Source organism: Patagioenas fasciata, chromosome 3, assembly GCF_037038585.1.
Source record: "Patagioenas fasciata isolate bPatFas1 chromosome 3, bPatFas1.hap1, whole genome shotgun sequence".
NCBI classification, from domain to species: domain Eukaryota; kingdom Metazoa; phylum Chordata; class Aves; order Columbiformes; family Columbidae; genus Patagioenas; species Patagioenas fasciata.
The window spans coordinates 28,216,975-28,232,284 of NC_092522.1; the positions used below are offsets into that span (position 1 = coordinate 28,216,975).

The following is a 15,310-nucleotide window of genomic DNA, read 5'->3' on the forward strand; positions in this document are numbered from 1 at the left end:
TGATTTCATTTCCTCAGGAAGTCAAAATTACAAAGTTCTTGCCTTACCTGTTGGTACTCCCTTTCCTTCGCCTTTATTTTCTGTTCTAAAGACTGACGAGCACTCTCAGCATTTTGTCTTTGGCAATTCAGTTCTTCTGACAATCTTTTCACCTTTTGCTCCATCATTTGGACCTAACATAATTCAGTTATCAACCACAAGTGTTAAAAATGCAAGTAACCTTTTATTGACATTTATATGCATTCATATGAAAAGAACGATTTCACCTACTACAATCATTCTAGCATTCACATAAGCTACAGCGTAACTTTAGCTGGTACCATATAAATTCTTAGCTACCCAAAGTTCTAAACTCATACTTGCTTACATTAGTGATAATACGTGTATATATAAAGAGAATATATATACTTTTATACATATAGTTAAGTGTGTGGTGTATATATGTACTGGTGTATACACATAGAAAATTAAAAAATCTTCAGAAAATCAGTATCTTTGACAATTTACAGAAATGTACTGTAGTTGACACAAAAAACATAAATTTTCAGTATCTCAGGTCCCTATGAACTAACTGCTAAAGAACTACATATTTAGGATGAAAATACGTGGATATTCCACTGAATTTCAGAGTGATTCAGCACATTGATTTGTGTAGGAAAAAAAAAAGGTAATTACCTTAGTCTACTTCAGCAAGAACAGAAGAGTGGCTTTCACATTTTAAACTTTAATTAAAAAAGATCAGTAGATCATGTTCTAGGTTAACCTCCACATTAAGAGTATGTTACCTTTTTATCTAATTCAGTTTGTCAGGTTAATACTATTTTACCTCAGAGAATGAAGCAATGTCCCTGAACAGAAAACCACATTTTTATTCCCAAAACAATCTGGTAACACAAAATATGTACTTTTTTTTTTTTTTTTTCCAAGGGATAAGAAAAATGGCAAAGGATGAACAGGACTGTTTTCCAGCAACAAGGGCTGTTTAATAAGTTAGTGAAACAATAGTTGATTTATGTCATAAGAAAATAAGAGGCAGGTAGTAGTATTGGAATGTCCAGTTATTAGCCGCAAACTACAGGGATCGTGAGCTCCTGTACCCAGAAACCTGCCTGCAGAAGGGCTGGAGATCTCAAAAAATGTTAAAATACTTGACAACACAGAGGAGGTGCTGTGGTCCAGGTCTGTGAATAGTACCAGTGTCAAAGTGTACAAGGGATGCAACAAAATTAAATTGAGTCTATGAGGCAGGAAACTAAATTCCAGAATCTCAGTGCAGTTCCACGTTCAGAGCCTGGGGCAGAGACAGGCAAAGGTCAAATTTCCGTGTGAGAAAGAAGAAACAGAACAGAAAGGAGCAACCTTCAGTTGGCAGGACCAAAGGAACCTTCTTGGACAAGATGCTGTGCTACACATTAAGGATGGGCTGCACCTCGGTTCAAATGGGGACACTCGGTTCTACCACTCCTTGTCCTTCCCCAGGCACGCTCCTGGCTATATAACCTTCACTCCTCCCTTGCACTGGATTTAATGCCCCTTTGATTCCTCCGTAAAACAATTCAGCTCTCTTAAACTTGTAGAAAGTTAACAGGGCAAAATGAAACATGTGACATCTCAGTCATCTAGGAAGTTGAATCAGGGCATTTGGGGAATCCAATAAATTAAGAGAAAGACTTTTTCAGAGGAACTGAGGTGTTAGGTTGGGTCAGCTGTCTTCCCACAGACTCACTGTAATGACAGTGCCTTCAGGCAGTCAACGGACTGTGTCAAGCATATGATTTTACCTCACTCCCAGCCAAGACTTCCCCTAAGCCTGTTCCTCAGAGCTAGCAATAAAGCAATAACTCTCTCAAAAGGCAGACTGATTGATCCTCAACATGCAAAGGTTTATTTTTAAAGGACAGATACAGGAGTTGTGGGAAACAGCAGTTTTCCAATATACTTAGGCAGCATGTGGAAACTTGCTGACAAAGACAGATAATTATTACATCCTGAAGAGATATACAAAAAATGTCTTTTTTCCTATCTTGTAGATGAGTCGAAGTAGTAGAAAAAAAAAAGTAAAAAAGACAGATGGAAATATGAAGATTCAAGGAATTATGACATCTGTACACTACTTTCAAATTTGTCAAATGCTGTGAAAAAGGACTTTAGGAAGGTAACGTGACTTCATTAACCAAGAAAAAGAGACAACTGTTCTTAATTGTTATCTTTTGCAGCTTGAATTAAATTATTTTAAACACTGGCATTCTCTTCTTTGTGTGATTGTGAGAAAAAATCTGAACCATTTCACATTTTTATGTGTATGTATTTAAATACACTCTGTAAATTCTTGACTAAGCAAACTGGGGTTTTTTTGTTATGAATCCAAAATCCTTAGGATTAGGTTGTGAAATCCCATTTAGAAACTACATAGATACATTCTCAGTCTTGCATGGCATTTTTACCTAGATTTTATTTTACTGAAGTAATTTACAATCCAAAGCCTATGCATGCACAATATCCTGTCGTATAAGCAACAGATACTGATTTTCTGCTGAAGCTGCATGACAGAGCCCACTTAAGGTCAGAACTTGCCACCAGATGTCATTGTTGCTCTATGCAACATGATCAGAAACTGTTTTTCAGAATTCCTGTCAATCTTGCCTGCCCATGAAAAAGATTTCTTCAGGTGGTAGGAGAACTTTCCAGAAAAGGGTGACTGCTCATGAGTATTTTCATTTTTACAGGTAATATGTATCAAAATAAAATCTACTTCTCAAAACTTGATCCTCAGCAAACGCTCAAGAAACTTACCTGAGAATCTTGTTTCTTACTAAAATGACTGAAAACTGACACACATTAATACTGGGAATGAATTGTAAAGGACCGCCAGAAGATGTGTGATGCAACATTTTACCTGTGTGGTAGCTTGATCAAGTTGTGTTCTCATTTGAGTCAGTTTATCTCTGGTTTTGTTCAGAACTTTATCCTTCTCTGTTAATTCCAACTTCATTCTGTCCAGCTGCACTTCAGTCTCTTGATGTTTATTCATATGGGATTTTGTCACTTTTTCTTGAGCTTCTAATTGCTCTTCTAGGTCTTTCACAATGGAATTTAACTCTGAATTTTAAAAACAGTATAGGTTAAGGATACTTTCGGCTTGGAAAGGTGCATCTTACAGGTACTCAAATTTCCAAGTGTCTACATATTCTAAAATATTTAGCATGTTTGATAAAAACCCCAGTTCCTGACACAGGCAAACAGCCCGTAGAATGTTCAGCAAGCTAAAACCAAAACTTTCGCCTCTCTTATACTACTACATCAATAAACAAAACTATCAAAAACTATCAAAACTATCAAGATCAAAAGATAGTTGACTCTTTCCAATTCATAATATATGAGAACACAGCAAAGTGCGAGGTCAGGCACAAATGCTGCAAAGGCAAAGAGAATTTGTTCCTCTGCTGTTTCGGGTTTTTTATTTGCTTGGGTTTGTTCTTGTTTTTAAACACAGAGAAAGATTTCACATGACATATCTATTTTTTATTATTTTTAAAAGGAAACATAACCACTACAAACATTTGTTTGGGGCAGCTGTGAGCCTCTGCTTCAAAGAGGCTTTTCAGCTATTGGGTATCTGTAAAAAGAGTATTTCATATTTTAATCTTTTTCCTGTCCCACAGCAGCATACCTATAAAGTGAAACCAAGTGATCTGGTCACAATACATACCATTAAGAGTTTACCATCCAAAATCACAACAGTAGAAAACACTGATAAGCTACAGGAAGTGTTAGTCAGAACTACTATTATCTGGTAATTATTTTTATTTTTAAAAAAAAAAGTTTTCTTGATGCTGAATTTATATGGCTTCCAAGTTGAAAATGTTGCTTAGATGGAAGAGTTTGAATAAACAGCTTGGAGAGTACAGGAACTTGTAAAAGAGTCCTAAAAGAAACAGTTTGTGGAAAAGCTCGTCCAAACAGTAGGCTTAAGTAAACATTCACCAAAACCACAACAAACCATTTGCTCTCTTCTGAATATCAGGTATCACAAATTATTATTTCTTCACATCAATATGCACAATACAAGACCGTACTTTGCTTTTTCATTGTACTTTTGGCATCACACTTCATTCTGTGCTTCCAGTAACATCCAGTATGGGCTAACTCAGTTATGTATTAAGCATGTTCAATCAATGAATTTCTAACACGGGTATTGCTTGGTCATAAATCTCAAGAGTCATACAAAATTAAGGAAGCAATATAATTGAATTTAACAGTGAGATGTAATAAATCCTGAAGAGTTTTTTAACTCTGTTTTAAGAGAATTGTTCTATGAGCAATGGAATTTTTGGAGAAGGCCAATTCCATATGATGTCCCCTACCCACCCGAAAAAATACAAACTCCTCCCTTCTAACTCTCATGCTCCCTATGTAAAAGATATCACAGGTTGTGCATAATCTCCATGTACTGGCTGATCACAGGAAATACACACACCAGCAGCCAGCTGGGCTTGCTGCCAAAGGCAGCAACAGGTATTTTTCTCTTTTCCTTGCTAAAGCACTAATTTTAATACCTCTATTCTATCTACACACCAGCTTTCATGAAACCATATAGGAGACTGCCTCTGGGTTTAAAAGAAATATAGCTGATACCTTGGTTCTGTGCTCTTAGCTGGACCAGGAGTGAAGAATTACAATTCTCAGCAAAGCTGTTGTTGAGCTCGTTCTTCTCTGATAGTATGCTAGAATTTGTTTCTTTTTCCCATGGAAAAAAGGACGTTGTAGAACTTCCTCTTGCAGGTGTTTCTTGATTTCTAGATGGTGTCTTTTCTTGTTGCCATGAAAACACAGATGAGGAAGCCTGATGCCGAGCAATCTCCCTGTGACTCAACGAGCTTTGAAGTTGAGGCTGATTTATTTTCTGTGCCCAAGAAAAAAAAGAGTCTACCTTTACACAGCTCCATACCCAACATAAAACAAAATACTTAATTTGTTAATATGTAGATAATGGGTTGTGGTCACTTCCTGTTTTTATATACCACATCATCCACCAGTGCAAACTACTGATTCATATAAATATTTTCTTATACTACGTAAATTAAAAAATTTTAACCCAGTATCCAAGAACAGCTGATATTTACAAACATAAACCAGGATCTTCAAAAATGTAGTTTGATTCGTGTATAAGTAACATACTCAGATTTTTGTCCTTTTCAAGAGAATTCCCATCATTTACCTCCTACATTTCTCAAAATGAAAGTCTGTATTGTCACAGGCAAGTGCTGACACAAGTAAGCTGCAAGAAATATACAAGTCTAGATTAACATACCTGACCCCTTTTTAGTTCTTTTGGACAAACACAGGTAAATTCAGAACAGAGTTATTTATTTAAACTTATTCACACAGAATACCCCAAAATTGCAGTAATAAAATATGCCAGGTATCAGCTTTCAGTCTCTTCCTGCGGAAAAATTAAACAGAGCCAAAAGAGTATGTGGAGGTTTTTTCTCCTTAAATGAAAAAAAACAAAAACCAAACCAAACCAAACCAAACCAAACAAAACAATAAAAACAACAACAACAAAAAAAACCACACAAACAAAACAAAAAAACCCCACATCAAACACTAAAGCCCCTGTTGTATTTTTTAACTGGATTTTCAAATACCTCTCATTTTTTTTTAAACTAAAGGCCTAAACCAGGTAATACCCAGTCTGACTTCACAGTCCAACCAGAAAGTATGTTGTTACATAGGAGTAGCTGTGCTAAGACTGGAAACCTATATAGTTGAGAATATTGTCACCAATCCTATAAAGTAACTTGTTTATAGATAAAGAATACAAAAACTTAACCATGCACTTATTAATTATTCCCCTTACATGCCATTTAAGTTTACAGAGTTTTGAGTCAAAAGTTGAATCCAGGAAATTAAAAGAAATTAATAATAATTTTTGCTGAAATACTTTCTCTTTTGGATCTCTTTGTGTTTTGTTTTTTTTACAATACTCCGTGAAAAAGAATTCTGCCATTTATCACAGTACAGTGTACTAAAATACTTTTTGTTCTGAGCCTGCAGAGCTGCTATTGTAATGAACAATAGGGAAAAATAGGGAAATGACCATTCCCTGTTTCCTCTCTTGATCCTCACTCATCTTTGTACCATCCACTTGTACCATAACAGTTTGGAGATGAGAAAAACAGAATTTGCAGTGAAAGTTTAAGATGTGAGCGCCATTTGGTTACATACAGGCAAAGAATATTTTCTCATTAGTTCTTAATTCTTTTCCTAAAAAAATATTTTTCATCATTGCTGAACACAATACTGAAGTTTTCTGAGAACTAGCCACAATTGCTGAATCTCTTCCTGGAATAATTTCATTAAATTTGGAGCCTGAATGTACTAGGTATGCATATGTTTTCCAGATGCATTACTTCACTTTTTTTTTTTTACAGTGAAATTAACTATCTTAATTATTGCAATTATTTAGTATTACAAAATACTGTGTGGTCTCCAACCATATTATTTAACTCATTTTCAGATCACTAATGAATACACTGAATAGCACAGTCCTCTCTACCAATCCTTTTCAGGCACCACTGTTATCATTCCTCAGCTGTAAAAACTGACCATTTATTCCTAGCCCTCAGTCTTTACCTTCACACTCACAAGAACTCCTCTTTATCAAAATTGTTTCATTTTTTTCAGTTTTGTGGATATCCGATATCATACTGAGTCACACTTAACTCCCATATTCTCTGACTTATTCTTAAAAAAATAAAGACTCTGAAAGTATGTGAGGCACAATTTCCCTTTACACATAAACACTTGATCTTTTTCCATACACCATACTTACGTATGCATCAATAAGCATATTGCTTTAACCTTCTAACAATTTGCCCAGGACAAAAAGTTGGCCCAACTAAACTACATGTCTAGGAATCTGCACTGTAAGCTTTTTTTAAAAAAATGGCATCATCCTTGTCACCTTCCAGTATCAAGAGAAGAATCAAATCAGTTGCACATCACAGGGATTCAGCAGTCCCACACTGCAGAGCCGTATCAGTTCAGGGATAAATGTTATCTGTATCTGGTGAATTTTTTTATTACTATTCGTTTAATCAATCTATTTTAAGACTACCTCTGACTTTTGAGGTTGTGCCACAGATTCAACCCCAATAAAGAAAAGCTCTGATATAGAAAACTTTTTAAGCTTTTAGATAGTAAATACTAAATAAAAAATTATTTCAGCTTTTCTGCAATGGCCCCTTTTTCCTTGAGGGCTTTCACATCTTGGTGATCTATTAGTCTTGGAAATTCCCTAATACAGTTCCTGCTGCTTTTGTGTTTGAAAAATTTACTCGTTTTTATTTGCTAGGCAGGCTATTTCTCATAATCTTTTCAAGGCTATTTTATTATTCTACCATATTTAACTTTGCAAAAGTCACACTTTTTTTCTTGTCCTTGCTTGTATGAGGCTTCCAGTTTTTGAAGGATGCGTTCTCAATTTTTATGTCCTTCTTTCCTTTGCTATTCAATTATGCTGTCTTTTCTGGATTTGCCAAGATTACTTCTGAATAGTAGTACACAGGGATTAATTATCTTATTTATTTCTTATTTTTTTATTTCAAATTATACTTTTAAGGGAGGCAGAATATATTTCACTAGTTTTCCACTCTATTTTCCAAACTCCCTCAGCAGTTACTTTCTTTGATATCACATCTAAAATTCTCAAGAGATACTTACCTTAACCTGTATGGTTCTCAGTTCTAATTCTAGCTTTTTTCTTTCTTGTACTTCTTTCTTGTATTTTTCTTCTAATTCTTCAAACTTAGCATCTACAAAGACATGATCAATAATTCTTCATAATTCACCTTAGTACTCATGTAATCTTTTCTAGCCTATTCCTATCATGGGAATGATAAAAATGAACAGCTATAAGAAGTGTTAGATCATGAGGAAGAAATAACTGTATAGACAATATGTTCAGTAATTTAGAACCTCAAAAGTACACTGGTGGGATATCTGGAACTTGACATTAAAATGAAATCACAACAGAATCTTATTTTTTTAGTCTCTCTCTCTGAAAAATATGTGTATATAAAATAAATATATACACATTTAAAAAAATAAATATAGATAACATAGACGTGTTGCATTGTATATACACATAGATTATACACTTAAAAAAAAAAAGTTTTCCTACCAGCAACCCAATAGCATTAATATTACTACAAAATGACAAAAGAAATAAGGTTGGATCTTTTCCTCAAGTTCCTTCCAAATGCAATAGGAATTGGACAAATAATTTATTCAGGATTCTTCTGCTGAGGAGCATATTAATCCAAAACAAAAGTCCTGCTTCACTTTTCTTGAATTTGTATGGGATTCTACATCTCTCACAAGAAAACACTAGAACTAGACTGCTTTGTAACATTCCAAGGAGCAATTGAGGGAGGCAATAGTCTCATTCCACACTGCACTGGTACAGCCAGACCTCTAGTACTGTGTGCAGTTTTGGGTGCCTCAGCACAAAAAGGACACCACAGTATTAGAGTGTGTCCAGAGAAGGGCGACCAAGATGGTGAAAGGGCAAGACTTATGAGGAGTGGCTGAGATCACTTGGCTTGTTCAGCTAGGAAAAGAGAGGGCTACGGAGTGATCTCATGGCTGTCTACAGCTTTCTCAAGAGGCAGAGAGGAGAAGGAAGTGCTGGTCTCCTCTCTCTGGTTACCAGCAACAGGACACAAAAAAAATGGAATGAAGCTGCATCATTGGAAGTTCAGGTTGGACATTAGGAAAAGGTTCATCACTGGGAGCGTGGTCAGACACAGCAACAGCATCTCCAGGGAACTGGTCATGGCATCAAGCCTGACAGAGTTCAAGGAGCATCTGGACAAAGCTTTTAGTCATATGATTAAGTTTTTAGGTAGTCCTGCAAGGAGCAGGGAGTTGGACTCAATGACCCTTATGGGTCCCTTCCAACTTGAGATATTCCATGTTTATACAATCTTAAAGAATTTAAGACTCCAGCTTTCAAATGAAAAAACTCCTCAGTATACCATTTTAAGTACAGTTATTTAAATTACTTCCATCTAATCCCCATTTCAGGAGTGCAATTCTGAGTGGAATGTTTGACATTGCCACTAGTGTACCCTTTTTCAGATATATGTAAAGATATTAAAAGGAATAAGAGTGCAAGAACATATCTCAGATTTCTCATCAGAGTAAGACTGAGACACTAAACTCATAGAACATTTCTTCACAGCAAATAAAGTGGTAAAGAGCATGCGTAATATTGAACTCAAAGTTTTTCAGCATAGACAGCATAAGGGCATCTAGCTGTAGAGCAGTTCTCCAGTTAAGGAAACTTCCTTTTGGTTTCTCAGTTAATTCAAATAGTTTAAATCTATTTGATGTCACTAATTTGAAGATAAAAGTGATGTTTTGAAGTGGAAACAGTGCATAAATTGTGCAGATTATCATGCAAAATAATACTCTAAATAAAAAATAATTTTCTAAAGAAATAACACGACTGTTGACTGAATTTTAGTTAAAGTACCTATGGTACATGAAGAAATAAATTTGCTCTTCACTACATGAAGGGAAGAGCTGACACTAACAACAGGCATTCAAAAAAATTGCTGCAGTCCATTGATGGATATTCTTACTATTCCTGTCTATCAACATAGTGCTGAAGATATTTACAATCAGTGTTCAACCTGCACTAAAATTTTTTAAACCTGGAACCTATGGTGCTGTGAATGACAGTCTTATAATAAGCTATATAATAGGGACTAGGTAAATCAGTACAAATGTCATGTTCATTTACCATTATGACTTTGAACTGGTGTTAACGGCCCAGTAAAACTTTTCTGTGGGGTGCCACTGAATGATAAGTCTCCTACCATTGATGCTTGTTGACTTCTCTCAAGCTCACATTTGTATCTGTTTAGGAAAAAAGAAGCAGTAGTAGAAATTAATAATAGAAACTAAAAGGTTATTATCTATTTTTAAGAGACTGAAATACACAAATAAGTTACATGATTCTAAGAACTTAGTTTAAAGATCAAGTCAGGATACATACCCTGAATATTTTTAGGTACTATAACACAGAAATATGAAGAGTATATTTTATTTGCAGTTTCAGCATATTTCATCAATTACACAGCAGCCAAAGCTAAAAAACAAACAAACCAACCAACCCAAAGTAGATGAAAATCAGAACTGCTTAAGGTCTCTCTGTATGTAGCCATAGTCCAGCTAAACACACTCAAATCACTGTAAACACTAGTAACATAAGGCTCTTACTCTTCAGTAAACATCTTTATGGTATGAAATACACTATTTTTATTCTATGTTCTGATACTGTGCACTGTGAGAAAGCTACACATACCTCATGAAAATGGAAGGAAATACCTTCCACCCAACAGTTTATTTTTCACATGTACCATATATATGGCTACCCAAAACACCACAGCAGACTACCCATTCCAGTGATTTTTGTAAGCCTGAAGAGTTACGAGCTCATTCATTGAAACCAGATAACTGGTTTGGAGGTTATACAGCAGCTTTCATTCTGCCCAGCAAATATAAGTTGGTAAGACAATGGTTTCAGGCTGCAGCCCATCACATTAGTGACCACACAACTTTGTGTTTACATTTCCCCTCCCTTTTACTATACAACAGCAATATCTTCTCTTCTAGTGGCTTGTCAGTTGCTGTTAGGTGCTAAATGATCAGTTATCAGCATAAACCCAAACAGAACAAAATAAAAACACAAAACTGATTGTCAAGATCAAGCTACGTGTAGTAACCAACCCAGCCTTTGTAGTGAACAGCTATGTAAAGTAACACAATGGGAAGGAGAGAATTCAGTAAATTGAATTTAATTTTGGTAATAGATCATAGAATATCATTAGCCCACAGCCTCTCTGGCATAACATTTGACAGTAGATACAGAAAACATGAGTGTGGTTCGATCAGCCCTGTTGAATCTCACGAAATTCCTGAACAGATCTCAGCAACTCCTGTGTAAGGAGTGGTAAGCTGGTGTTTCTACATGCCATAAATTGTGTTGTTGGAACTTCAAATCTTCTTACATGAAATACTTCAACTATCTTCAGTTTTCCCAGAGGGGTGGAGGAGAAGGGGGAAAAAAATCAGAAAGACCAACACAGCTTCTTCTTGATTGGCATCTATTAGGACATGTATGAGGCATACCATCCAAAAGTTAAAGGAAATAGACATAATTTGGGCCATTAAAAAAAAAAAAAAATCTCTAAGAAACCTAGTATCACAGACTCACCCCTCTCTGTGACAATAGTTCTGCATTGCTAGCATTAGCTCAACAGTTTATTGCATAGGTAGGGTACTCAGCCTTATTGACACACACAGTTTCTGAAACACTTTTATTCAAGGATAGGGGGGTACTCTAGTATGAGAGCAATTTCCAAGCTGAGGCATCATGAATTAGGCACTTCTTTACCACAGCAACTGGATTCAATGATTCAGACATGACACCATTGTTTTTGGCAGCTTCCTCTTCCATTGCAATAGATGTTCACGCCTCCTTCTTCTAGGGGTCATATTTTATTGGTAAACTTCAAAAGTACATGGGCAGTTTGGTCTGTAAGATGTTGTAGCTCCAAGCTCTTTGCAGATTGCTCTTACCAAGTGATTCAGTTAAGATAACTTTATTTTTTTTTTTTTTATTGACAGAATGAATGGCTCCTTTTTCATATGACACTGCCAAATTACCCCAAATTAAACAGGAACTATAGGGGCTAAACCTGTGTGCCACTTGAAGCAGTTATGTAGAAGTCCATATACACACATGCGTATGTAAAAACAGGACAATGTTTTGAAATTTTGGTCACAAAATCTGAATGAAGTACGAGATGAAGAGAAACTACAAGGCCATGAAGGACACAAAATGAACAAAAACATGAGAAAATAACCATTGTACACAGGTTAGAAACACACAGCAAGTCCTCACCTTTTCAGTTCTTGTTCTAGCCTTTCGATGTCTTTCTTGCTGGAATTCAGCTGCCCTGACTGAATGTTGACTTGAGATTCTTTTACTTGAAGATCATGTGATATTTTCTGCTTTGCCTTCTCAAGACTATCACACAATTCCATCAAGCTCTGGTTCTCTCTTTTTAGTGTTGCAGCTTCATTTTTTTCATTTTCAACCTAGTTGGAATATAAACCATTTCAAAAATGTCTCAAGTCCTCTCTACGCTTCTGTGCAAGTATTATTTTAATAGCAAAGTTTATATACTGTTATTTTCTTCCTAGCATTTCAAGATCCTGCCAGCACTAGAAGTCAGATATATGCATTGTTTAAATATTCTTGGGTGTGAACAAAACCACATTACCTAAAATTCAACTTGGTGACATTAAGAATTTCTATTTATTGAGTAGATACAAGCTCATAAAAAAAATTCAAACCTTAAATATTCATAACCCACACTATAGCATGTTTCAAAAAGACGGACCCAATTTCAAAGTAGCATATGTCACAATGGCAACACTTTACAGTTACACAAAGATTTACAAATGGTTTAATAAGTTATCAAGCAGTAATCATTTGAAACTCTGTGGCCCACCCTTTCAAGTGGTAAGAGTTTGATTCATGAGTAGTCCATGATTGCAAAGATATAGTGATTTCAAACTAGATCCATTTTTTGAAACACCCTGTAGCCTGCATTCTTCACTGATCACCTCGCTTTGCTTTCGAGTCTATCATCTTCAACAACCAGAATACTTTGATTCACTAAACAGAAAATGCACAATGATTATCAAGAGTCATGGCTTTGAAATTGGAAAAGGAGCCTGGCAGTAGGGATGTCCTTCTCCTCCCCTCCAGCTTCTGAGGGTCAGGCTACATCTTTGCACAATGTTATTATTTCGACTGAAAAGTAGTGAGTATTAGCTGCTGCTTCCGAGAGTTTCAAAGCACACCTATTCGAGTCACCCCTTCTTTTCATTTGGGGAGCACAGCAGTTCCTCTGGATGGTTGAAACAAGTACCTGGAAACACACAGGAAGAAACTCGAGGAAAACTACTAGGCTTAAGTTTTGCTAGAAAGTTGTAGCAGCCTAAAGGGAATAAATGGCAACCTTTGTAAATTGCCTCTGAGCTGTATTCAAACATGACAAAAAGAAATACACTCAAACATGTCACTTCTGCTGTGAAGCATGGAAGGTGAAAAGAAAAAGAAAACCAAATCCCAAAACAAAGTCTCTACAAAGAAAAATTGTCAAACTGCAGAAATCAAGTAAAAGATGATAGATATCTGCAGGAAAGGTGAAACAATAAAAGGCTGACAAGTGTGCAGCTCTGTTATACAACACAGGCACAGTCATTACTAATGTTTTTAACAGTCATAAAGTAATTTCTTCTCCCAATCATAAAGAGATGTGGGAAAGCCTTGAAGTAAACATAAACACCTAGAGGTAGACAATCATAACAAACATGTATAGGAAGCAAGAATTCTATTAGCAGTCAATGAGAACTAAACATAGAGAAGAAACAAAACACTAATGCACTCCCTAACAAAAAAACAAATAATAATTTCTTATAATTGTGTTTGGCATGAAGAATGGCATTTTAGGGAAATGACTGCAATAACTGCATTACCTTCTGCTTCTGTTTTTGCAAAGCTGCCTCCAAAGACTCTAACTGGAATTGTCTTTGCTGACGCTCCTTTTTCAGCTTGTCTACTTGACTTTCCAGCTCGTGAATCTTCTGAAGGACTCTTGGGGAGAGGCCTTCTTTCCATTCCTCCACAGCCCAGCTCATATTGACAGGATTCTTGTTTAATACAAAATGGATAGTACTATGCCTGAAACACAACTACAATTAGACCTTGAAAGAGGTTAAATAAGCCTCCATTTTAATAAAATTGTAAATAAATTACATTTCTAAGCTTAGCAGTTGTTAGAATACAGTATTTCACAACCACGCAGGTTTCCTGATCTGAACACCAAGTAGCATCTTTTAACATTAGGCCTTATTTTGACACACTTTTGCTCAATTAAGATTTTAAAAATCTTAATGTTGATCCATCTCCTAACAATAACAGGGTTTGTATTCTTATAATAACATTTGACTGTTGTATTTCAGAAAGTTTCTCTCCACATCTTATTTTGAAATTTACACTGCAGAAAGTCATTAGCACTTGTGGCTGCATTGTATGTCCCTCTGTGGTGTTTAACCCGAAAGCCTTGCAACAACCCATGGCTTTGTTTTAAGCAAGAGCTTTGCTCTTTTCTTTACAGCAAATTTTCAAACCAACAGTGCTGAGCTTGGGGCACTGAGAACGTCCTTTACTGGCAGAAACAGTTGTACGGCACTTAGCCCTTAGACACAAGTTTGATAAATTCATGCAATTTTATTTTTTACTGTTGTAATTACTTCACCGTCAGAAGATGTGGCATTGGCTTGCTTTCTCGAAACACCAGCACAGCTCAGAGATCATTTGTGAGAGAAGAATTACCTCAAAATAATTAAAATCAGGTATCAAGGACGGACGAACAGAGCCCACCCGGGACTGGGAGGCTCGGGTTGTCACGAACCTCACCAGGTAGCACAGCGTCCCCTCAGGGGGACACCGCACCACGCCCGGCCGCGCAGAAGTGGGCAGCCCCGAGCCCCCGCTCGCCCACTCACTGTCAAATGCCGACCGGAGTCCAGGTGCAAGCACTCAAACACCCTCAGCGCCGGCTCCGGGTCGCTCAGCTCCGCCGACGGGACAGGACGCGCTCCCCGCCGCTACTCAAAGCTGCCGCTGTCCCCGCGGCCGTTTACCACACGCCCAAGCACTGGCTCCCCCGAGCGCGCTGATTGGTCCGGCAGCGACGCGGCTCGCCACGCGGACCTCGTCTCGGTAGCAATGAGGGCGCAGCGCCGAGTCGCCGGCCCTCGTGATTGGCTAGTTCGGAAGCATTCAAACTCCATTGGAGGTGACAGCGCGGAGGCGGCTCGTGATTGGCCCCGCAGGCCGGTGCCCACTGCCGGGCGGGGCGAGCGGCCGTGAGGGGGCTGGGAACGCCGCCCCAGGCACCGGTGCGGGGGGCGAAGATGCGCGGTCGGCGTCTTCCTGCAGAGCCGAAGCACCGGGGGAGCCCCTCGGTGTGGCCTGGGAGGCGGGGAGGAGAGGGCTGTGAGGAAAGTGCGGCCGCAAGGACAGCAAGTGTCGGGGTGTAACGGCAGCGTCAGACTTTTTGTCCAAAATTACTTTCCCGCTCACAGAATCACAGAATGTTAGGGATTGGAAGGGACTTCAAAAGATCATCCAGTCCAATCCCCCTGCTGGAGCAGGAAC

The 15,310-nt window shown here is 37.5% G+C and overlaps 1 protein-coding gene across 2 annotated transcripts in view; it reads right to left on the reverse strand.

The window, feature by feature from the left end:
* CENPF (centromere protein F) overlaps positions 1 to 14,826 on the reverse strand; it is a 47,001-nt gene extending 32,175 nt beyond the window's left edge. Inside the window, exons 1-8 of one of the 2 annotated variants that reach the window (XM_071805988.1) lie at positions 14,656 to 14,826; positions 13,624 to 13,839; positions 11,978 to 12,174; positions 9,812 to 9,927; positions 7,726 to 7,817; positions 4,636 to 4,903; positions 2,897 to 3,099; positions 48 to 173 (exon numbers count right to left, since the gene is read on the reverse strand). In XM_071805988.1, the coding sequence (XP_071662089.1) occupies positions 48 to 173; positions 2,897 to 3,099; positions 4,636 to 4,903; positions 7,726 to 7,817; positions 9,812 to 9,927; positions 11,978 to 12,174; positions 13,624 to 13,785 (1,164 nt within the window). In that variant the 5' untranslated portion in view covers positions 13,786 to 13,839; positions 14,656 to 14,826. The remainder of the gene's footprint in view (positions 1 to 47; positions 174 to 2,896; positions 3,100 to 4,635; positions 4,904 to 7,725; positions 7,818 to 9,811; positions 9,928 to 11,977; positions 12,175 to 13,623; positions 13,840 to 14,655) is intronic. The other variant, XM_065833620.2, reaches the window with a different exon arrangement.
* Positions 14,827 to 15,310: the final 484 nt, after the last annotated feature.